Below are 26,298 nucleotides of genomic sequence, written 5' to 3' on the forward strand. Positions count from 1 at the left end.
AGGCGCATCGCAGTAACTACGCCTATATACCGATCCCTATGCTCGTGTGTTCTCCTTATACCCGACGGTACAACGTTAAATACGTCTATTTAATGGAATTTTAATGTCGCTTTGAAGGATTCAGCGCGCACACGGTCTATGCAGATCCTGCCCACGTTCGTACGAATTGCAATTTCCTGAATTCCTTTTGCGTATCTTATCATCGAGCTTTTATTAATTTCGAAAGGAAGTTTATTTGCTAATTTCCGCACAGCGCTTGGCGTACTCGTTACCGACGATTCCTTCCTTTTTCTCGCCTCTATTTCTCGTTCTCTGTGTTTTATGTTTCATTCGTGCGCCAATCCACGGACACAACCAAGCCATGGTGTGCTCTAACTTTTTTGGATCTTCTTGCCTTTTTTTTTCAGCTCCCGCGTATTTGATTTTTTACAAGGGGCGCATAAGGACCTTCACAAATATCGTTATTTATATGTGTACCATTTCATTGTTTTTGGACGTCCACCCGTTGCCCGATCTCATTTAAGGCCCGCGTTATTCGAATCCTGTTGGATTTCTGTTTTCGACTTTAAGCTTAAGTGCTAAGAATCTCTTCGATCTTAATACGAAAATTTGAATTAATATTGAATACTGAAATCCTAATACTGGAGACTAATGTCATCGTGCATCGTATTCGGTGTAGGAAATCCTTTTTACTGTGGAAAACTGAAATTAAACGCTCTTCTACTTTCATGTCGAAACATTGGCGTAAACGATTCCACAGGACACTATTTTCGGAAAAATATATAATATAATCGTATTGTACGTTTCTATGTTGCTTTTGTTTGTTAAAAAATTCAAATTGTTGAAAAATGTAGCAGAACTTAACTAAATGTCTTAAAAAGTAGAACTGAATAGAATATGTTTTTATTTTATTTTAAACGATGACATGGAATTCATAAAACTAATATTTTATTAGTTCGTGGCATACGTAGAAACTTTTATTTTGATGCTGAAATACCGCGTCATTTATTTTAAATTTTAATTACTTTATCGTTTTTACCTGACCCATTCTGTTGCCACTGTGACGAATATTTTAAAAAGCGACATGATATATTACAGTTCAAAGTTCAATTCCATGAAAAAAAGCACCTTCTATTTTAGAATAAAATAAAACTATAAAACAGACTATGTAACAATATGATTACATCGTTCCAATCTTAACAATCATTACTAACACGTTTATATCCATTAGCAACGTCCAATTTAACTAGATACATTTCTGCTCTTCTAAATATCTATCAATATAATTTATCAATATTTATCAATGTCTAACCGCATCCATTCGAGACCGACTTGACGCGAAACGTCTCAATTCCCGAATATGCGCATCACTAAATTACCAGGTCTGAGTTTCTTGCGGACGTTCTTGGTGCTCGACGCTCGTAAATCCGAGGCCGTCGACGATTTCGCGCTTTGCCGCAGAACGGAGGATAAAACGTTTGTAACGGTGTCTCTGCAAGGCTGACACACGGCTGCCAGCATTTTCAACCCAGCTAACACGTACTTTAGAAAACGTTACGGCTATCGCGTGTAACTCGTAGCCATGTTATACGATTCATACATTAAATACGCCACTGCGTCGAGTTGCCAATTTCGTGACACAACGATAAAAGAGAAATAATTGATCTTATATCATTTACATATTGGATGTTGCAAAACTACCATAGTGGTAGATATTTGGCAGATTCATAAAATTCGTTCGGTTTCAAAAAGTATAGTGCAATTTTAATTTCCACGTGTATTTAAGAAACCTAATTACTACACTTTCTTTCGAATTTTTGCCACCGATCACTTAAATTTTAAATCATCTTTTGATTTAAAAAGGTGATACAAAATATTCTACTCCGATCCTACATGTTGAATTATAAAAGAAATCAGCTGGTGTTTAAATCTATTGTTAAATCTCATGTCTCGAACATCTATAACAAGCATTCCTATTCCAAGGTATCTTATCAATATTCTTTACTTAACAAGATACTAATTGTTCCACTTGCATTTCCAAGTAGTTACATAAAAATATTTATCACATCATCCATTTAGTATAAATCCAAGAGAAAATGGAAATGATAGAAGTTTAACACGAATACTGTCTTTGCTTAACTAAAATGTTAATAATTCGTTCCAATAAAATATTTTGTCTCGGACCTAAAATATTGCTAAAACATTTACTATGCTCGTCTCAGAAAATATATTAACCTACAAATTAATTTATACCTAATCACTTAGATCCCGTCTGAAACTAATTTCAATTTAAAAACTATATCGATTAATACTCTTTTCACCTAGTTCCACCCACAAAATTATTTCTCTTCGGCAAATTCACTGTACTCATAAATATAGAGCTAAGGAAATTATCGGAAAAATGTGTATTGCACATTGTACAGACTTCCAACGTCTCGTCTCAATATGATCGCATTCGTCGAATTCGAGCGCTTCCACAATGCATATACATACTCATACGTGTACATACACATACATACACGTGTACATACCTATACGTATTCGATGTATGGTACGTGCGTGCAACGGCTGTGAACTACACAACCAGGAATATTGAGAGCGACGCACGCCTCGAAACGGAAGCAGCCTCGGCGTTGATCGTTGGAGCGCCATGGCACACGCCGTTCGTCGTCATTCAACGCGGCATCACGATGCCAATTCGTTTTCGAAGGTAATTTAATCCCTCGTCAATTAACTAGATATTACTCGCAAGCGTTGATTTTCACGCTACCACTTCGCACTTGACGTTAATGTTGCCTGCCTTCTATCGTCCAATGATATTATGGTATACAGAGCCTAATCCGTGCAACTTTATAGCGTTCGTTACCTTCAGAAATTTCGGATTTAGAAACGACATATAGCTTGAAAGAGAACATTACAATCAAGTACTCAAATCTATCAGAATGACGTTTTCGAAAAGAATTTCTGTGAGTGGAGATAAAGGAAGAATAAATTTAATTCCTATCGTAAAAAGTTGCAATAACGTTACAAATGCATCGATCATATTTTATAAACATTGATAGCATCGCTATAACATTTCCAGTTACTTTATACGTTACGTGTCGCAATGGAAATATTCTTTGAATTAATCATACGAACATAAAAATCGAACAAAGTACAGAAAGATGATTCAGAAATTATAAACGCGTCATAGTTATCTCAACTTTGTATTACGTACGAAATTCAACTCGATGTGTGTGTTTCTTTTAACGGAGTAAGCTTAATATCCACTTGAAAAACAACGAATAATGCAGACATCCTTGAGCCGAAGGGAAGTATGGGACACTCGAACGGATTAACGAGCTCTGATAAAATTAACATACACGATGCGTCCGACACAAGTGATCTTGTTAAAAGAACCGATCGGCACGTTTAATTAAGTTTTAGTCAATCAATGAATGCGGATAAAATTGCAATAATATTTGAAACAGTAATTCCTTGATGTAATGGACTCGATGAGAAATATTTCCTTTATTTGAAGACAATCTTTGTAAATCCTACATAATGATTCAACTCGAATACATCGTTTTTCATTCTACTCAGGCGCGATTGTTTGAAAAGCTACGGAACAAATTGTCGAACCATGATTTCTCGCAGAAAACAACGGAGTCGTCGTTGAAACGGTGCGAGGGTACGATCGGGTAGAAGTTTGTCGAAGCGAAACGAAATTACACCGCAGGGAAATCGATTGGAACGATCGACAGAAGGCCAGGAGCATCTTAGGAGAATCGCAGCAGGTCGTTAAAATAATCGAACCGGTCGAATTTTCTCTCTCTCTCCTTTGACCAGCTTCGATAATCACCGACGCTGAAAGGAAGTTATTCCTCGACGAGAGCAAGACGAAAGTTTAACGAGTAATTGCTTCCTTCGTTTTCGCGCCTGCGAACTGCATCGGAATTTCACTTTTTACCAGACTCTACACCGTTTTACGATTGTACCTAACGCTGTTTACCACCGTTCGCGAGAGCCACGTAAGAAAAGCTCTCTCGTTTCCCTGTGTTCCTAGTAGACGCTACGTTTCAACATCGACTCTTGCGACAAAAGAGAAAGACTGAACGATATTAATCGTTCGAAGAATACCAAGTTTTATTCGACAATAAAACTTTCGATTAACCCGTTAAGAGATTAAGATACGATTTGGGAACGAACAATTTTTCACTGTCGACGTGTGTAAAACGGTAGTCGCGTTTGATCTTAACGCGAGTGAAAGTAGCAAATGACACAGTTACAAGCAATCGTACGCGCATTTTGCACGATTTCTTGTAGAATCTGATGCACAGCTTGGAAAGTGATTCGACATTTAATTAAAACCGCAATTTACTCGTTGGATCAAGCAGAAAGAAGCGCGAACTGGAAGCAATGAATATTCCGATAGAATTTTATCATCTTAACGTAGTAACTTTCTATTATTAACCATTATCAATATTTGTAATAGTTGATTTGAAAATTTTAATAACCGATTGCAAAAAAGCAAATATCGCAGTCTACGTTTTATTTTTTTAAACAAAAAGGTTAAAAACTTTTAGGAACATTCATAAACGATAAGTAATATAGCGTGTAACGTGTACAAATTTTATCTCCACAACGAGATCCAAAATTACTAATCCTCTATAGTATTGCCGTTTCTATAATATTCGACTAGAGTTAACAACAGAAAATACGTGATTAACGCAACATACTCTACGTTTATTCACGATGATAATCAATCTGATTGCATTAATCTATTAACCCTTTCGATGTGTGCAAATTACATGCAAATGCGTAACGATCGCGCGAATAATGCGTTAAATTATCATAAATAAACGACCGCATTTTAACGCCAGACTGCTGGCAATTTGTATCCCTCGGACAGAATTACATATACAAATGTTTCGCTTATTTCTCACACAAGCTGTTTTACAACTTACACGTTTCGATTTTATGGTATTTTCGATTAATTCTCTGAAACGTAAATTTTGTCCAATATATTTTTTCAATTGAGAAAAGATAATATATAACGTACAAATTATATCACAGTCCAAGTTTTCCGATAAAATTCTCGATACTTGTATCTTTTGATAAAAGTTATAAGATTTGTTTCTTTATTACAACTTTTAATACGTTATATAATATTGATTAGAATTTAGAATGAATAAAAATAGTGCGAGACAAAATGCCAACGCCAGTATTCCAAACAATTCGACGTCATACAAATTTTTGGTTTCTATTTTTCATTTCAGTTGACATATTAAAAATATCATCCACCGTGGTGAATAAATCGTTGAATTCCTGTTTAAACGGTTTAAAATGCCACCCGTCGCGTAAAATGGCAATACTGTTTGTTCATCGTGCGCATGGCACCAGTAAACAGAAACATCTAAAAAATGTTACAATTTTTCTCGGTAAAGAATGCCAGTACACAGACATCGTTTTCATTTATTTTTCGCTTACGTTTGTCCAAAAACTGGAATTGCTGTTGCGGTTTTGCCTGTCACGGCTCGCTTGTCAGTTTCATTTGGAATTTTAATGAAGTTTATTATTTTTCAAAAACAAAGAATTATTTCGCTGTTACTTTTTTCCAGCAACTACGTAATACGTACGTATATAAAATTAGCAATCACGTCGTTTTAATCCAAAGTTTATATCCGTAAGATTAAAATTCGTTATAAAATTCGAGGCAGGAATATTAGACTGTATCGCGAAGTAAGTGATACAATCTGCTACTTATTCATTAAAAAAGAAGAACTCGGTGAAACAAGTCGGTTATTTTCTCAAGAGCAGTTAAACCACTCAAATGAGCCTGGAACCGACTCCACGGGGTCGTAATAACGAAACAGTTTTCATTCCACGGATATCGTTTCCAGTGCATTTCCAGCAATTTTATACCGAAACAGAACAAAAGAAGAATCGCACGAATCGCACCGATTAACACATCCAACGATACAGTCAGCCAGGAGGCAACCCCTGTTGCCAGTTGAGCTCCAGCTTCGCCACGAAAAGGCAGAAATAGATGCGACCATTAAGGCATTTTGCTCGTATTCTCCTTTCGCTGCAGGTGGTACGTGCCTTTTCCAAAGAAGTGGCGTCGCTTGCAACGGACGATAAAGGCGGATTCGTAGACACGTCGGGAGTTTCGCTGCCGTTTTCGGTATTGTGCTCCGCCGAAGTTAACCGTGGCAAAGGCAATCGCCTCCACGCTTGGCAAAGGAACGGAAAGAGAAAACAACCGCTAAAAGAGCAACGGCGCAACAGAGAAATGTTAAAACAAAAACGAAAGAGGAAGAGAGAGAGAGAGATACGATCAGCAGCGTGTAGAAATACAGAGTAGCAGAAACGCGACGTACAGTTAAATACCAACTTCATGGCTGTTTACGGCCGAAATTTATTTCCATCGCGGTACCAACACACTGCCAGGCTGCTAATTATTTGCTCGCCATTTCGCCGCGGCGAGACGAAACGAGACATCTGCGAAACTCGATGCGGCGCGGAACGATTGCTTCGGGAAAACTTAAAATCGCTGCGTTCACGGTTTCCCTTCTTTCTACCTTGTCGCACCCTGCTTTTCCTCCAATCATTCTAAACCTCGCCCTTTGCGGTTGCTCTCATTCTTTATCGCCTCCCCGCGGCGATTCCTTCGTCGACAAAAATTAATATCGACTCTCCGGGGGGATCGAACCTTCTCTCGCACAAAGTCCTTTCGATCTTCCTCTTCTCCGTCTTAGACCGTGTTTCCAATGCTCCCTAATAACGATTTTCTTATTTTTGATGATAACGAGAATCACCTCTGAGGAGCGCGGTATTTAAAAGAGCCGAGAAAAAGGGTCACTTCTCCTCAAGTAAGCCGATGAAACTTTACTCATTGTTTGAACCGGTCCAAATAATGAACAACCTCGGAGTAAAAAGAAAAAGAGGGCATCATCTTTTCAGCGGTTAACGACACCGTCGACCTTCCAGTCCAGCGAGTTCTAAGAATAATTATTCATTATCTGAAAATCAATTATCGAATCGCTTCTATCATACTACCGAGTATCAGCTTATTCGCTCTACGTTCTTTCGTTCCAAATATAATGTTATAATAGCATAGCATTTCTTTTAAATAGCGAGATAATCGACATGCATTAAAACGTAACGACCCTTCAAATGTTCAGCAGGATTGCATTCTGGTCTAATTCCTATGATATCACCCCGTTCATTATATAATTTCGTTCTTTACATCCCATCCAGAGGTAATATAATCTATACGCGGCTTCGAGTCGTGGTTCCGGCAACCGGCGAATATCATCGTCTTAATACGCGAGAGCTCGTTTCACGGTTGCGGAAGCAGCGGCGACGGCTTATAATGTCGGTCGATCAAAATAACCGCCCCGTCTCCCCCAAGAATGCCAGCTGCGCGGGGGTGGAATTATTCCCACGAATGTGCCCAGTCCGGAGGATAATCGGACGCCTAGCAGGAACGCTAGTTGCGGATCCGATAAAACGCGATCCGTGTTAACCTATCCCGCTTGCTACTGTCGCAACGACGCGACATTCGTTCCTTTCGAGAGAATGTACGCATGCATAATTTCGAGTGACGCGAGTTAATCTTCGCAAATGTGTTTTTGCAAGTGCATGTTGAGGGAAGAAGCAGTATCGGGTAAAAGCTTGAATTTGGTGGTGAGTTTTTATGTAGCGAAGGAAAAGGAAATAGCTTTTGTAGAAAAGTATGGAAATATTTGAGAATCATGAGCGAGGTTTCGTGCGTTGAATAGCAGATGTGCATATTACGGAGGGTAATAAATATTGTACAAATTACATGGTTTCGAGAGTTTAATGTGTTATGGCAAGGAAAGTTGATGGTCGAGGATATAATGCTTAATAAGAATGATTAGAACTCTAATGTTGTTAATGCTTTGAAATATTACGATATACGAAATTGGACTTAACAATACATCAATAGTCAATGTATTATGCGTGTTATGCAAATATTGAGTATTTCTTTTGAAAAGGGGAATTTCAAGTTACGAGAGCAATTTTTATATGAATCTTATCGATCATTTCAGTAAATCGAATTGCATTGTTTACTGATTTAATTGATTTATTTCAAATATATTAAATTTCAACATACAACAACATGCAAAGGCAAATAGAGGAATTTCTAACAGAAAGAAAAAAACGCAACATTCGTATCCAGTCAGGCAGACTGCAACATTCGTCAGATATGCACATGTGTTACGTGGGTCGGTATCGTTAAAAAATTAATTTTTCCTGAACCGAACTAGCAGAGCGAGGAGTATGCCAAGCACGCGGTATCTGACTATACAGAGGCCGAATCTCACAACCACTGACAGCTGCGTTCGCAGGAAGAACGGTGTGCACATCCGGTGACGCTTGTATTAAGACCTCGACAACTTTTTCTTTCGAAAATGAACAATTCGCGTGCACGTTTCTTCGCTTTACTTTTAAGAGTTAGACATTGCAGGAAAGTATTAAAGGAAGAACTATATATATATAGATGTACCATTTTAGCATAATATAAGCAAGAAAATATAGGTGGAACGCCGAAGGTATGTCGTTACGTAATTATAAGTTTGGTTTGAATTGAAACGAGTTCGTAAAAAAAGGAAAAAGTATTTTGAATTGCCCAACTCCCCTTGTCGAACACAGATGTGGAAAATTTGCAATTTCATCGCTAAATTGAGGACGTGTACATATATGTAGATATATCGAACAAGATAACGTGCACTTGTTGAAATTTCTTGTGAAAATATGACCACGCGGTCTCCGTACACCTTATTGAACGACATTGCGAGATCATGGTAATCATGATGATTGAATCTAGAATCTACTTCAAAATGAAATGACTTCATTTCAATAAAACGAATTTACAATTGTCAACAGCTATGAAAATGATGAATAATATCGTATATAATATTGTACTAAAGTATAAAATAATGTATTTTAAACTGTATTATATATATCTAACTTTCCTTTCCCTCCATCAGAATTTTATTTAATATATGTATCTGTTAATTGGATATAAAAATTAATAAACTATAATATTAAAAAGTCTACTCAAATGAGGTTGACTAAAAGCAGAATACGTTAACTCCACGTGAAACAGAACTTCATATATACGAAATTATTCGAAAAATGAATAAAACTGTGTTTTATTGCAAACAGGGCGCAAACGAATACAGATCTAAAATATAAAATTGAAATAACCGATCGGTTTTGATATCTATCTTTTCCACGCGAACGTTACAAAATTAATGAAATTATCGTTGCTCGGAACAATGGAATGACCGAATTAATTAATCAAATTGAATCGCTGACGCAAACAATTAATAAATTTATCGATCGTTCAAGCCATTTACATTCGGCCGCCTACGCTTTGAATCATTCATACGGAACCGTGTGTTCGCCGCAACCTATCACACCACGTGCGCGCGATACGCTTGTATAAATAACATCGCGAACGTAGAAATAATTTAGCCTAAACTGCATCGACTACATAGGTGCGTGTGAACGGGGAATCGTGCAAGAGGAACTTTTACACGCATCGTTAATTCTAATGAAATAGCAGCAGCTGCGCGTCTCGAAGAACGTTTGTCAAACATGACACTATAATGCGGGATCTTAACAGATTGCAATTAAATGACCCAATTCAGTCAAAGATGTGACGTCATACTGTGTTAATATTTATTCATATTTTTCACGCAAGAAATTAAACTGCTTATTCTGAATTAAAGTACGATTTTGCATCTACTAAGCCTAAACGATTAATAAAAGATCTCTCTTGAAAGAAGGATAAAAATCCTTATTTCTAAATATAATAATATCGAAGATATCGTTTGACTATTATCATCGTCTTCATCGTTATTGTGGTTATCATCACAGATGAAAAATATAGTCAATTATTAAAAATATAGTAATTTTTTCAATGCATTTTAATACAGAGAATACAAATGTTTTGAAGCTTTTAAAAAATTGTTAAATTGGCTAAATTTATGGAAGCGAAAGGCAAGTAATATTCTGGTGTCATAACGTGCAACATTTTAAAAATATTAAAGGGAATGAAAAAACACGTATCTAACTGCAAAATCAAATAAAAAGAAAACTAATTGATCGACAATGTATTGAACTTCAAAACTGCTTGTAAAAACAGGAAATCCTATCTATCACGTTCTTCCTCTATAATCTTAGATTTCATTTATAAAGGAAACAACGCTTCCGACTATTTCTATGAAACGTATCCATCACAGAGGTTGGACAAAAATTCTAAGCTCCATATTACATTCGCCGCGGAAGAAATCAGACGAAACATCGAAATTTCAACTTGGTCACACAGGGATCTAACCACGGAAATTCTGCTCTAAATCTTCCAATGGCAACCACCGATTGGTCGCGTGTCTAAGTTCTGAAGAAGCGGAAGCGAAGTGCAGCTGCAGCTGCAAGTCCGGGCGGAACATTAACGACATACCACAACCAGAGACTAGCCGGTACTATTACTCGACTAATCACTTTGTAACACGCTTGTAACAGCAAGCAAGCGAAAGACAGAGAGGTTAGAGAGGAAAGCTGTTTCCTTCGAGGTTAGCCAAGGCGACTACAAGAAGTACGAGCCCTGGCTGGTGGCTGTTTCATGGTAGTGGGTCGAGGGCCCTGAAAGAGGTGAGGCAGGCCAACAAACGGTGCCAAGTGCCAACTCCTCTTGTTAGGGAACAATTAAGAAATGCAGCGCGCTGCAGCTAGCGCCGTGCGAACGTTGAAAGAGGAGCAGTGAGTTTTCACGCGAGTTTCGTGCACGTACACCAAAACAAGCCTGTCGCCGTTTCATACAGTATTCCAGGCTCGTTCCCTTAAAAGCTGTCGGCAATTAGAACTATTAGTAGCGGCGAAGATAATGAACCAACGGTCTATGGTGGAGCCGCAGTTTCTCCGGAAAAATTATTCATTTCGCCAAAGTTAGATGGAAAAGCGATATTTCGCAGCACGAACAAAGCTAAGAGAGATTTTCCGGTATATGTGGGCGACTTTTATCGATGCAATGATAAAATGTTAAAGTTAAATTATACGCGATGGTATTTTAATTATTCTTCTTTATTCAATAAAGTTTTACGTAATTATAACTGTAGTCTAACTGTATAGTTGTGTAACACATGCGTGAAATTCTGTTTGGACAAGCTTTCAGAATCTCCAAAATATGAAGATTAAAATACCCTCGTTTAATTTGTTAAGCTCAGTTGAATCTCTAAATACACTCCATTTTTAAACCATATTTATTTATATACACATAGCTTTAACTCTTTGAAACTTTTACCTCTTTATACAAGCCGCTCAGAAAACACATTCATATGGAGCAATTGCGAAGTAGGGAATGATATTTTTTCAATTGATCGTAGAATTTACCTTTACCTGTAGAAGTTCCTTTCTGTCATAACTTGTGATAAGTGTTTTCTTTTTTGTTAAAGACCTCAACATTAATTGTATTCTCTATGTAACGAAATTGAGAAATTTATAAAAAATCATAGTTATTAGTTATACTTTTGAGAGGTTCGTATAATTCCTCAAGACACTAATCTTTCAACAGAACGATCTTACCATACCATGAAACACATTATTATCTCCGAACCCAAGCTTCCTCTCAAACTCAAACACCTACTATTAATTCCTCCTCTCTCTGTCATTAGACCTAGTACAAATTACCGCTAGTGACCCTTTGTCTGCACTTTGTATGCACTGTGCACGCGGAAGTAACCTGCGATACCCGTAAAGTTTCGCACGAAGCCCGTTCCACCGAATGTAGTACACATTTTTTCTGACTATTCAAGCAAGGTTCCGGGGCCTCGGCCATGGCAACATGTTTCTAGTACGCCTGTACACCGGTATCAGATTTGATGGGGCCATGCGGTCGTGTTACGCCGGTACAGGTCGTTACGAGGGGCGATCGTGGCCCCTTTCGTTCAACCATTACGAGGCATTAACTGGCCCTGTCGACTATTACCCCCGTAGCAACGGTTATAATACTTCTTTTCGGCCCAACGATACCGCGTTTTCGAGGCAAGACCAGTTTCCAATTGCCCTTTGTTGCTACGTTTTTCGCTCACCCTCGCGCCATGCTTCGTCGTCTCCACTCTACCTTCGACTGACACGAAACCATAATCCCGACACGCTACTCAGGTAAAGAGTAACTTCCACATATCGTTCGTTTGCCAAAACGAGCCAATCCGAACTCCTCACCCTTTTCCTCGTAATGTTCTCGAAACATATGGACTGTTACCCGTGGTTTTTAGTAAACCATTAACGAGAATGCTTAAGGAGATTAGTGGTTTACGAGAATTAAGTATTACAGGATAATAAACAAAAACAATGACAATAATAAATAAAATAACTCCTAGCGGCGATTCCGAAAACTTTTCAATCTGCACTCGCGAAAGGGGATTAATAATATGTAAATCGATATAGGAATTATTTGACACCTTATATATTCAACTCGTTAATCCTACTTGATTTTATACGTTTGGTAAAACTCGGGTGTAAGAGGCTTTTTAAACTCATCAGCGTCAGGTTGTGTAACGAACATCGTAATGAAAGCGAGAGAAAGCGCGAATGAGATGAGTGATTCGTGACAAACGAGTGCTATCGACAAATGAGAGGTATATCTGTGTTGGTATGTGAATAATGAGTGAACGAGTGAGAGTCTCTCATCCGGACGAGTAAACGTGCGAAACGCTAAATGAGACATAAAGTACCTATACAAACGAGGCTCGTAAGATACTTGAAAAATACCTATTAAAATTGGAACATGTATTTATTTTAATTTCAAATTTTATCAAGTTCCCAAGTTAATATATAATATCTATATCTCTTTCTGATAATTAATTCAAACGTTTCAACGCGAATGAACGTTAAATCATTCGACATGGTTGATGAGAGAATTCGCAGAGAAGGAATTTTCTGATTTAATAATGGTTTCGAAGAAACAAATTCCAATCTCAAATTTTGCAACTTTTTAAAGTAAAATACAACTTTTCCTATTTGAGAATTATTTCAAACGTTTGAATGCCAATAAACGTTGAATAATTCGACATGTTTGACGAAACAATCTACATTCCATACAATTTCCTCATTCAATGATGGCTCCCAAGAAACAAATGTAACATATGAAATATACAGTGTAATATACAATACGAAATCTATGATATGCGAAATACCCAGGGGTCGAGAGAACGATGATGCATATGCAGGGGAAGGACGTACCTGGAACCGGAGTTGTGGAATAATTAACCTACCACAACGGCCCTTCGTGCTTAAGGAACGGGCTTGCCTTTCAACGACTTCATTCTTCCACGCACTACGAGGTAGTAATAAACTCGAAGTCGTCAAGTTATATCGAGGTCCAATTACAGTGTAATAACGCGGAATTACATCCTTTGCGCTCTTGGCGAAACATTTTTCAGCCACATAGGATTATTAAACTAATACGATAGAAAAAAATGAACGTCATGGATATTTTAATTTCTCTTTATTTCTTCTGCGATGCTTCTCATTCTATTCACGAGTGTTTTCTTTATTTACCACAGTCCAAAATCGATAAAAGTGTATTAAGACATATCAAGATTCGAAATACTCTTGATTCTCAATAAAATCCCATTAACCTTCCCAAACTGCATCTCTCTTACATTCAGTCTTAATTAATTCAATATTAATCTCACCTTTCACCTTCCTATCAATTACCAGATCGAAGCTATTACATCATTCCATCTCTAACAACCAGCTGTCTCACAATCGCAAAATCGTTTCTCCATTGAACGACGAAATAATTAACCGAAACCCGTACAAACCGAGAAATAATAAGCGGTATGGTTAATTGGAATCGCGATTATACGTCAGTAAAATTTTGCAACAGCAGACTCAAGATACAAGTGATCGGCGATTCCTCTTTTGTCCTAATCGGTGCAATTTGAAGCGCGCGGGCGTCCAACTGCGCATAACGAGCGCGAGAACAGTCCTGCACGTCGTCGAACGCACGCGATTGCCGGATAAACGCGCACGCGATTACTTAGAGTCGGTTGATAGGCGCGCGTTCGACGATGCGATCGTCGATTCGAAGCGAGGGTTAAAGGACTTCTGTCTGCGAACGTCTCTCGAGTGGCTGCTAAGTGTACGCGATACCTGACCCCTCTCCTCTCTCGCGAATCCCGCGGTAATTGCGCGCGAATTCCGCGACGTCGCCGCGTCGGCTGCTTTTTATTGCCGGTCGTTAGTGTAATTAGGTCCCGGCGAGCGGGTTCGTGAGCCGCGGTGGTCGTACGCTCGTCCGTAATCACGGACAGACGTATACGGAAAACGGAAGCACCGTCGTCGCCGCGACAGCTCACTGAAAACATGTGTATGTATTCGCGACAGCCGTCGTTCGTTACGTAAAGTTAATTTATACGCGTTCCCACCACCGCGCTCCGACTGCGTGAGCTTGAAATTTTTCTGATAAGGCAATTCGTCGACCTCCAGACGGCCTCTTTTAATTGGCTTCTTGAGAGTCCGTGTCGCGCCGACAGAAATATACCAGAATACTCGAAATTACCGGCGAGGCTAAATTCTAGCGATAGAATCTCATTCCAAGATTCTTTCGATGCTTCTTCGTGTGGATTAGAAAGTTAGATTAGGAATTGATAGATACGGGCTTCGAAGTGACTATTTTGTCGATAGTATGATTATAAATTATCAAGAGAATGTTTGATAAAATTGTGATAATTAGAAGAGAAAAATTCTCTTTAAAAAGCAGTGACAGTCATAATTATGACGATAGAAGATATGGAAAATGTTTGTCTTGCTATTATACTAAGTAGTTGTAAGAATGAAGTAGGTAAATAGAATCTTTAATACGAAAATAAGAAACAAGAATAATAGATAATCGTAAAATGCTTCTAGCATTTCGACCGCAAAACTAGGATATTTTTAATGTAAAATATGTTAAAAATATTCATCTACTGAATTAACTTTTAATCATTCCATAAAACAATACAATATCTCCAAACTTGTTTTCCTATTCAAAATTTCCATTCATTGATTCCATTTGTACATTTCAAAACGAAAAAGCATTAAAATCACACTCAACGATTCATATCCCGTACTCTCGGAAATAGGAAATCCGAACTGAAGATCGTAGTCTAGAATTTCTACGACAGAGAGGAGTGGATGAATGTGTCGATCTGGAAATACCGAATACGAGCAGAATGGCGGGCAAAAGGGTGAGAATGCTCGTATCGCGGAGCTGTTGATAGCGGTTGTAACAATTTATTCAGTCGAGCGACGCGCGCCACGAAGGGAGCGTCTGGTCCCTTGCGAAGAAGCTCCGCCTTCGTTCCAATATCTCTTCTCGAGATAAAGCAAGATTCAATTTTACCTTTCTCTTGTATTAACGCCTCGCGAATAAGGGTGAAGAGGAAGATCTAAGATCCCTGCCACCAAGTGATATCGACTACCGAACGAAAGTGTGAGGCGAACACCAGATAATTTCAAATACGTGAAAAGATTTTAAACAGGTTAAAAAATTCAGAGACAGGTGTGCGGTGATTGACAATCTATTCGAAGATATTTCGACGTTAATGGCATCCATGATATGAATGCGAGGGTTAACGTACTGATAAGAAAAAATTGAATGTCTTTTGGCTACATTAAGTGGATAATAAGATGTTATCTTAAAGCGTTGTTCGTTCACTTTGGGATATAATATGGCTGTACAGAATGTTTACAAGCGTGAAGAAATGTTTGAGAATAATAGATTAGTGGAAAGAAGATTCATATTAATAATCACTTGTTATTATATTTCGCTATGAAATATATGGGCTACAATAAGTGATTTAATCTAAATACCTTGTTTACTCAAGTTTGGTAGCAGTGTCTAACTTCTCAGAAACAAAACGATTTATCTTGATAAAATTGTTTGCGCTGTAACTTTTATGTGGTTTACATGCCAAACTTAATTAATATTCAAATTCAATAATTAAATTCAAAAGCAAAGCATGAAACGCATTTCTCATCCTTTTGTTTCAAACACATTAATAAATCATACTCTCTTTCACATAAGGTACTCTTGATACATGCTATCGCAGATTAAAGGCCAGGAACATTTCGCCTTTTAATGTTCCCCTCTAATTACACTGTTTGCCGCTCCGTTGCGATAAATCGCGACTGTTCATCGTCTTAAAAATCGCGCGCCCAAGCTGCTTTACGAATCACGCCTCTTATAAATTATACGTAAGATTGAATCTACGGACGTCGCGCCGTATAGTTTTCTGAGCTCCCGGTTCAGGGAGGGAAACTTTCGATTGAATGAGAACGATATCTCGTTGCGTCCCCAGCGAGAAGAATCTCGTTAAACCGTCCACGCAAAGGAAGAAGTTGCCGGTTAAAACGCATTCGAACGGTAAGGCGCGCGAGAACGTAATACCGGCTAGTTTACAACACGACGCATCCAACGACTGCCATAAACCTAAGACTTAAGGCAAGAGATTTTTCGCACGAGAGAGAAAAGTAACGCGAAGCGAACGTTGTTATTTCAACGTAGTCGCGGTTGGGCAGAGAAACTTGCGCATTTCCGGCGTTTTCCTTCGTTTCAAGCCGGCGTGCGTCTTCGGGGAGAAACTAGTTTCAACGTTAACCCCGTTTCGCGGGGAGAAGACGTAGAAGCTTTCGAACACGCTCGAATTCCGAGGAGAAACGTTCCGCGTGTTTTATCGTCGTTAATACCTTAATGCCTCTAATTGAATAAAGCGGAATTCTAGCGGAATGAACGTTTGAAATAATTTCCCGGCGGTGCTTTATGGAAATATGTTTTTGGAGGAAAAAAAAAAAAAAAGTAAGAGAGAAGAAAGAATTTTTCATTGTTGCGCGTTATCGTGGAAGCTTGGAATATAAAAGCGCATTAAATTCCTGAATTAGCGTACGAGAAATCTATTCCAGTCGCGAACGCGATTATACGACGTTCATTCGATTTAAACGGCGAATTAACAGTGCTTTCAGCGCAAAACTCTGCGTTGAGGAATGTATCCAAAAAACTGACCAGGTTTTCCAACGTTTCGATCAGCATGGTCCACATGCACACACCGACCGAACAATCGAAACAACGTTTCATTATTTCACGAATTGACTGAAGCTTCTCTCTCTCTCTCTCTCTCTCGCATCAAATGCACCATTCGTGAAATAATAAACAGATGTGATTTGCATCCGTGAAAATCGTGTCGATGAGAACAGAACGAACATACGACCATTAGGATCGTCTATTTTCCACGCTATGGTCCATCGAGGAATATATACCAGTGGATGGAATCGAAGCTCTCTGAACCGTTTTGGAAGCGAGAAAAAAAAGGGTGATTCTCTCTTTTGCTATCTATCCCTTTCTCTGGCCAACCAATGGCGAAGGCAAAAATTTCATTAAAATTCCAGTGGACCATAGAGCCTCGTGGTACGATGCGCGTTTTCTCTTTCGTAAAAGCCAGTACGGCTGGCGCATGGCGGCAGCAACGGGTTACGCAATCTGATGCTCTTTTTTTTTCCTCTCTCTTCTGCACGCTCATTACACGAACACCTTAACCAGCTGGACGCGATAACGCGCGTTTCGCCTAAACATCCGGAACACCGCGCGCCACATTATATCCTCATTATCCTTTTTATCGTCGTGCGGAATACCGGGGCTCTCTTGGTCTCGCTTCACGGAATCGTTTTCTCTCGTCGAGCGCTCTGGCAGGGCACTTTCGCACGTTTACACGCCGGCTACAAAGTGTTTTCCAGCGGAATAAAGAGAAAGAGGACAGGCAAGAGGGGGCTGAGAGTGAAGAGATGGCACGCGAAAGGGAGGGGAGAGAAAAGAAGAGGAAGGCACTCTCGAGGGTGACTGTAATCCTGTCGTTGGAATATCCGACAAGACCGGCACGATGTTGCCTTCCTCTTTCGTTGTTCCCGTCTTCGTCGTCGTCGGGCTTTCGCTATCCCAACCTTTTTGCCTTGCGCTTCATGCGCCAAACACGAGCTAAGCTTACATCGCGGCCGGATCTCGCTTAAAGTAAAGAAAAGACGCGAGCTAATGCAGGTAAAGCTGCTTTTTCCCTCATTCTGGACAGCCCGTTCTACAAGCTGTCGTTGTTGTTACTGTTCGTCGGATTTTCAGTGCGTGCACGTAACCGAAGTATCGCTTTTAATTCGACGCGGTAACTCTTTACTAAAGGGGATGAGCTTCCTCTGCATGTTAATTAAAATTCACACTGTGTTCTTTGGTCTGGTTGAATGTTCCTTAAGGGAAATTATTTTTTAATTGCTACCCAGGCTCGAGTTAGGAGGATTGCCCCGGGCGAGCCGATTAATTTATCCCGATGGTTTCCTAAACCACCGCAGCGTAAACGATTTGTTTTTCAGCCGCCGTGCGAGGATACGTTTGAAAGCATCGTTCAAACAGAAAGCAGAAGGACCCTCTAATTTTTTAACTCACAATTAAATTATACGTACTATGCTTACTTTCAGATTTCTTCGTACAACATTTGTCTGTAAAAGAATTCGGCTCAACGTATTTCTAATATAAACCTTCAGAAGGAAGACAGTTTTCTTTATAGTAATAATCTCCACTTTTTGTACTAATAATCAATAAAAAGAAACTGGATTTCACTCCACAAAAATCTGCTTAAAGAAGAACAGAATTTGCTATACACCAACGGCAACAATTGAGACACGAATTTGTTTCGAATTTTTACCGCGTTGTTGCCCTTTCATCGAGCCAATGATCTGAACAGACTGGCGTCGTCACCTTAAAACAGACTTCTCTACGATCTATGGATTCCAAGACGGAAAATAACCGCTGTTTTGTTACGTTTTCTCCGTTTTCCTTCTTCTTCACCCTCAGACTTCGTCCACCCTTCGCACAGCCATCCGTAGCGCGCCTTTACCAACTCTTACAGCCAGTTTTTTCTCCCGCGTTTCCGTTTCATCGCAGGTTTCGAGAACTTGCAAGAGGAACTTGCAGTTCGCGGCCGACACAAAAACACGGAGTCGACATGGCATGCGACTAATACGCGAAAGAACCAAGTCGATCTAACCTTCTCTCAGCATCTTTTCACCCCTGTCCTGTAGAACGAAAATCTTCCTTCTCATCAAACAGCCTGAACCGGGCAAGAAAAGTTGGCTAATGATTTCTCGGATGAATACGTGCCGAGGATCGGTAACTCTTTCAACGGGATATCTTGAAGGAGGTAGAGCGCAAGAGGCTTTCAAAGGGGATAATTCAACCGCGATGGGGCTGAGCAGGCCGCATCCAAAAGCTTCGAGGAGCCACGTTCCAACTTCCGGAGCACGGCCAGCAAAGTCAATGTCTCGGCATTCATGGGGGGTCGTGGTCTCGACCACAGGAATGCGCGGCTTCAAATACCGCATGGTAGATGAGTCTCTGCTATCATCCTTCATTAGCCAGTCGGCCTTCCTTGCGAGCGTTCGAGAGGGTTGCTCGGACGAAATCTCGTGAGACAGAGAGAGGGAGGGAGTAGGAAGGACAGTGAATGTGCTAGCTTTTAATCTTCGAAATCTTTAGGACGTTTGGCGACGACCAAAGGGAAGCTCTCTCATCGAAACTGTCGGCCGGTTCTCTCGTTTTCAAACTCCGCGATCCGCCGCCACCTTTCGATAATTCTGTCCCTCTCTGTCTGTCTGTCTTTCTCTACCTGGATACTTACGCAAACATCATTCGTAGATTTCTAGGTAGAGCAAAGAAAGTATCCCGGCAAGCTCCTCGAGTTTACGGTCGAATTAAGGATTTACGCGGGGTAATTCAGGAGTCGGGGCAAATCTTGCACGAGAGCAGATAGAAAGGGAAGGAAAGAACGGGCGAAAATAGAGGAAGAAAGAAAGAAAGAGGGTGAAGGCTCTCTTGTGCCAGGACTAATTATCCAAGTCGGGGTCAGTTTTTCGTTTATAAAATTTCGTGACCCTTTCTAAGAAAGTTCGCGACACGGCTCGTTAAATGGAACGATTTCCGACTATGAAAATTTTCCTTCGGCCGAAGGTCTACGAAGTTCGAAACAGCTCGAGGAGTTGCCGTTCGATCGGCAATCGAGTTATTTTTCAAAACTACCTTGAGTTTCCGTTTATCAAAGGAGATTGCATCGCCTATAAACGAATTATAAAGATCTGATAAATTAGCAGCGAAACTTCTTCTTGAATTTGTGAATTCTCTTCTCGAACGATAGTTACTCAGAACTTGTGTTACCTTCGAATAAATCGTGTAATCAAAGAACCACAATTTATCTTTACCGGTAAAAAGGAATTAACTGCTACGATTATCTTTCGACTTTCTTAAACTTTATCCTTCGTTCGTTTCAAACAAAAAGTTTCCAGAAATTTCATATACAACATACTTTCTAATTCACGTACTTGTGTGATACTTCTTTGATACTTTGTACAACGACAACTTCTCTGCTACCAACAAACTTACGAAATTAAGAAAGAGACAAGTTAGCAATCAAAAGGGAGGAAAACCATATTTGCCCAAGTTAGACGCGTTTCGTGTAAATTTCATTTCATCTTAGATGGATATAGAGGCAGAACACGTTACACGTGAAATGTGCGTGCAAATTAGATCAATGGGTCAGTTTGAGAAGCTGGTCGAAATTAATATCCGTTCTGTTAGTTACCAGAGAGACTCGATACTTGGGGTTTACGATTCATGATCGTATCATGGCGTACAGTTGCAGCCACAAGTGCGGATTAAATTAACGTACTGTTTGGTATCTGAATAACGGAAAACCGTGACCTGCGGTTTTGCAATATATTCCAGTTTTTGCGCGATGAAAAAGTAGACGTGTTCTGCATCCAGTAGCGCGCATTTCCGCTATTTAAAACACTCGCGGAAAAGGTAATTGTAAAAAACGACGTTACCATAAAAATAACTCTGCTCTATGTAAATTTGTTTTCTGCGCTAACAGGAATTTTCGATACGTTATTCTATCGCGTTACTAGAGAAAAGATTTTTTACATAAATTGATCGCATGTCAACTATGAAATGTTTAAAAAATAAAATGCATTAGAAGTTTTCGTTATATACATGCTATATGCACATTATAAAACGTCCATAAAGCCACGAATGTTCGTTATCAAGCACGTTATCAACATCGATTTCTCTGCAGAAATCAGCACGTAATGCTCCCTTATCGTCGATCTCGCGTTACAATAACTTGCATAGAATACGCTTCCATGGTATTTATATATCTTCAGTTACGCAGCTTAATAGCACGCACGATATGTAACGTCATACTCCGAACGCAGAATCGTTCAACAAAAGATTAGACGGCCCATTCGTCCGAGAATCGAGCGAGAGATCGAGGGTTCAGCATCATCGTTACGACAACCCCTAACATCCATTTGCTTCGTGAACCGATAATGAAACAAACCCCCACGCGAGAAACAACCGTAGGCGATAAACCAAGCAGCGTGGAATCAACAACGAAAAGGAGAACGGGTGAAAATTTTCGTTTCGCCCCTGGCCAACCTGGTACGAACTCAGCCAAGAGAGGAAGGGAGAGAGAGAGAAACGAGAAACTCGACGAGAGGTTCGGTGTTCCCTCCGGCCTCAGTAACAGCAATTTCGCGTGGAACGAGAGGAAAAAGTGGCGAGCAAATTCGCATAACAAGGCGGACAACCGCGCAATTAAAATTACGTTCGCGCGAGCAAAGAAAGCGAAACGCGCGACTAACAAAAAACTAAACGAGAATTTCGTGTCTCGTCTGGCCTGTTGGTCGACGGTGTGCGAGTTGAAAAATTTCTTGCGGAAAGCTCCCTTCCGTTGCTCTCCGCGCGAGAACGCCACCGATGGACCGTCTTTCTCACGTGTGCCACCGCTACCCTCGACCTGCTACCTTTCTCCTGCATCCCCATCGAAACTCATACGCCTCTAAACCACGCATTTTCCAAACACAACTCGTGCATGTACAGGGCGAAGAGTATGCATACGTGGAAAAGAGAGGGGCCTGCGTTCGGTGGCTCTCGACTAGCAGAGAGGCAGCCAAGCAACCAGCCAGCAGCCGGCTCTGCCCGACCAACCAACCATTCCACATTCCATTCGACGGTTCTCTCTCCCCCGGCACATAATGAAGTCAGTCCTGGCGTTCTAAGCCCCGGTAATATCGTGTGGCAGGGCCCTCCCCGAGATAATATTGGTGATGTATGCTAACGGGCTTTTCGGTACCGGGCTACGTCGTTTTTACGTCCCTTTCGTACCGGCGTGTCCTCCTAAATGATTTACCGCGAAAAAGAGAACGCGCACGGGGGTCGGTCACTATCTCTACGTCGCCCACCCCGCCAGTCCCACCCCCTTCCGGCTAAAGAAAAAACTTCACCCTTTTAATCCCACCCTTACTGTCCTCGTACATGTATACCGGTGGCGAAAAGCGATCTTTTTCTTTTTTTTCACGCGACCATTGAAAATTCCAAGAGTAAACCACCACCGGAGACTTCGTTAACCTTCAGCCACCGAGGGTGTCTGTGGGTTGGTCTTTTATAGGCAAGGGCCGACTGGACGATGTGGAATGTTTGAAAGTTGGCGATTTATACGGGTTGCGGGCCACATTGTTCCATGAACGCGAGGGTGGCTGGTATTTAGAGCGGCCGACAGAAGTGAAACTCATAATATTAATTAATGAAAGGGTATTTACGTGGCAGTAACGACACATTGTTCCCCGAGATTTCCCGACGAGTACTCGGCACTAGGCGACGGATGCAACGAAATCATTATTACCCGGTAATTAATGAAAAGCGCATTGTGAATCAGCTTTCGCTGGCTATCGAACATGTCGAAGCGTTAATGCCCGACGTTTTGGTAGAAGTTTGCCAGCCGAAAGTTTTCGATATTTTAGTTCGGGAGACAACTGGTCGAAAGGAAGTTTCATAGTTGGCGAAAATCTTCACCAGTGGGACATACATAGAACGTCCGGTGGATTTAAGGGAAGATTGACAAACTGTGTACCCTACTGATGAATTCTGAACGCGAGTCGGTAAACAGACATGCTTGAACTGAAAGTTTAAATCCGTTCGAAGATCCCGGGATTTTTCCAACTTACAGGAGACAGGTATTACGTTTCGTATAGCGGCAAATGGCCGGGCCCGATTTTTATTATACTTTGGGTGTTCTCCAAATTCAATTTTTCCGTGTTTCCAATGTTCCGTTTTGCGAACCTACTTACATGCACTTCAAGGCAGTTTAATGTGATTTTACATTTTTCTTCAAATCATAGGAAATCACGTATAACCTCCGAAGGAACTTTACATCACGTGCTGAGAAATTCGTTAAAACAAAGATTCGGAAATTCTAAGTCGGTAATTGGCCAAGTCGAAGATTTTCCAAACTGATAAAAACATTTGTGTAACTTTAACTACGCGAGTTGGTTATCTAACATCGTATTACGTGTCTCACGTCTGCTTAGATACCCTAAATACTTCAAAATCTTTCACAATACCCTAATTGAATTGAACTTGCAATTTTGGAATTTTTCAACTCGAAAGAATAGAAGTCAATTCTTTGGAATCTTAAGCCTTGTTTTCTTTGAATTTGATTAGACATATACCTGCAAGTTATATTAAGTTGTTGCATAATAAATATAGGCGAAATTTTATTTCAGTCAGTTTGTATGGAATATAGAACGTCCGATAATTATTTTTGTTTGTACTCTTTTATCCAGAAAATTTCAGTTTGACCGTTCACTTCATTGATTTAATAATACCAAGGTAAACACAACACGCAGGAATACGATTTTCGAACCACTTGTTTGCAAATATACACTTGATCAAACTCTGCTGCGCAACAGCAAAAACATCATAGAGAGAAAATCTATCGATTCGGCTGACTGTTAATTATACTGATTAAAAATCCTCATCTTAAAGAAATTTATATTTAACGACACAGTTTGTATTTTACCGCCATAATTATTACGCTACAAACTACGTATTAACTCCATCTACAGGATATACCACAAAAATTGTGTATTTTTATTTAATCTCAGAATAACCTAAACAACTTTCAGAAACATTTTCCTATTATACCACAAGAATTACGTTAAAATCTTCCTTTTCCACCGAAGAAAACATCCCTAGAATTACCTCAAAATATACCACAAGAATTACGTTAAAATCTTCCTTTTCCACCGAAGAAAATATCCCTAGAATTACGTCAAAATATACCACATATATATGTAATATCGCTTGCACACAACAGTACTTTCTATAGAATTCATTCGACTTATCGCTCGAACTACGAGATACAGTTCGTTTATGTAAACACAGGATCGTTTCCCCGAACACGTCCAACATATCCGCTATCTATACTAACACTAGAATCCTAACCGCACCTATTCGAAGAATAAGGTAGGAAAAGGATGTATATAGGATTCTAACCTTTATGATGCCTGAGATGAGAGCGTCCGCAGCAAGGTTGCTCGAAGTACGCGTGGCCGGGATGCGCACCGGCGGGCCTGTTTGCATGGCTCGATCCCAGGAACAGTCCCAAGACAGCTGCGAGAACAGCTGCTCTGACCAGCAGCAACATGGCATCCGGTAATCTTCGTCGTTGCATCCTCGGGCACGATTCACGGAAAGAACACACGCAGACCCAGCTGGGCACTTTGAAGCGCGAATTTCAAACGAAAAGCGTGCACAACTGACGCTAATCGACCAAAGGCATTACACTACAAAGCGTAACACGTGTATCGAGACCGACTGGAAATTTCTCGTGAATCGCAAGAGAGAACAGGAAAGGTCACTGTCAAGTGAAAATGCGTATTGTAGCGTTAAATTCGACCTGGCCTTGGTTAACAGCGCGCTACAATCTGTGTTCACGGCGTGGTTGTTGCCCTTTGCCGTTGGCAACGCGCTGACGGACGTTCACCGATGCCACAAGGCTCGTTTTCACTGTCCGTCTCACTCACCGACGATCGCGCCGTCTCTCTCTCACGCACGCCAGGTATATACGATCGACAAGGTAGAAACTCGACCGCGTGCTGTGCTTCCTTCTCTCCCTTCCACTTCGGCCGCTACGTTCGTCGCTTCTCGTCCACCAGCTTCACCAACTCTGCCCTCGAGGACAAAGGAATTCTTCCTGTGGCTCTCTTTCCTGCTTCAGGAACGACGCGCCAGTACCTCGTGTCCTTACAGTATTCTTAGTCGCAGGTAGAGGGCCTTGAGATAGGGTCGTTCGACGAGCACCGGATACAAGCCTAACAATCGCTCAAGATTCTTCACTTTCTCTTTCTTATTTTTCTCTTTTTTCTTCTTCTATATTACGTGGCATACACGAACGTGATCGTACACGCAAAGTTACGAAGTAAAGATCGCTAATAGGAACGGAATACCTCTGAATCGTTTCAAGGCTTGTATCTATGATAAACGGTTAAACATGCAACCTAACCCTTCTATCGACGTAAAGCTCTATGTCACTGACGTCCGTGATACACTTTCGTTCGCGCCATATTACGTCACTGTCGAAGTAATTCACAGTCGCGTGCGACCGTTGAACCGACACACGAGAACGTATACGTATATATTCGTGCGTACGAAGAAACAACCGAGGAAATCGTTGGCAACTAAATATAAAGAGCGCGTCCCGCGACGTCACATCTGTTGCTTGGCCCACGATCGAGTCGCCGAATTTTACTCCACGAACGAGCCAGCCTTTCCTTAATCCCGTGACATCACGATTGTCGAACGATCGTTCGTACAAATGTCACAACATGGTTTTGTGTCCATCGGCGTGTCGAGATAGAACACGCGTCTTACGACGCTTTCTCACGACGAAACGAAGCGCTGCGAGCGGCACAGATTGTATAAACCTCCCTCTATGGAGGCCGCGGCACGACTGTACAGTCGTATGCGAGTTGCCGCGTTCACAGGCGGTCGGCCGCGCTCGGCAAACTTCGGCCACGGTCGGCAAGCGCTGCTCGTGCTCTGCGACTCTATGATCCACGCTAGTTTCTTTCCAATCCGAGTCGTTCGTCGTCTACCAGTTTGAACGAATGTCCGAAGAAGCGTTACCCCTGATATTTCTCTTAACCCTCGCCCCGGGGACGCTTTTTATAGCTCGTATGAAAAATTTTCGACTACGTGGGGCCAATACGGACACACCAACGAAACGGCTGTTCGGAATTGAACTCTCTGGAGCGTTCTACTCTCGTTGCAAAGGCTTGAATTATGAAGTGTCCCCGATTTATCGTGAAACCCTGTTATCTACCCTCTATTGCAGATTTTTCTGTGTCTAATGTTTCGAGTCCTTGACA

At 40.7% G+C, this 26,298-nt stretch overlaps 1 protein-coding gene across 4 annotated transcripts in view; it reads right to left on the reverse strand.

Moving 5' to 3' along the window:
* Window positions 1-26,298, reverse strand: part of LOC132908412 (semaphorin-2A) — a 564,200-nt gene that overhangs the window by 237,917 nt on the left and 299,985 nt on the right. The window contains exon 1 of one of the 4 annotated variants that reach the window (XM_060962427.1): window positions 24,425-25,901. The exons of the other annotated variants lie outside the window; for them this stretch is intronic. Within the exon in view, the coding sequence (XP_060818410.1) occupies window positions 24,425-24,602 (178 nt within the window). The 5' untranslated portion in view covers window positions 24,603-25,901. Of the gene's footprint in view, window positions 1-24,424; window positions 25,902-26,298 lie in introns of those variants that run through there. 4 annotated transcript variants of the gene reach the window in all.

This window comes from Bombus pascuorum, chromosome 1 (genome assembly GCF_905332965.1).
Source record: "Bombus pascuorum chromosome 1, iyBomPasc1.1, whole genome shotgun sequence".
Lineage (NCBI taxonomy): Eukaryota > Metazoa > Arthropoda > Insecta > Hymenoptera > Apidae > Bombus > Bombus pascuorum.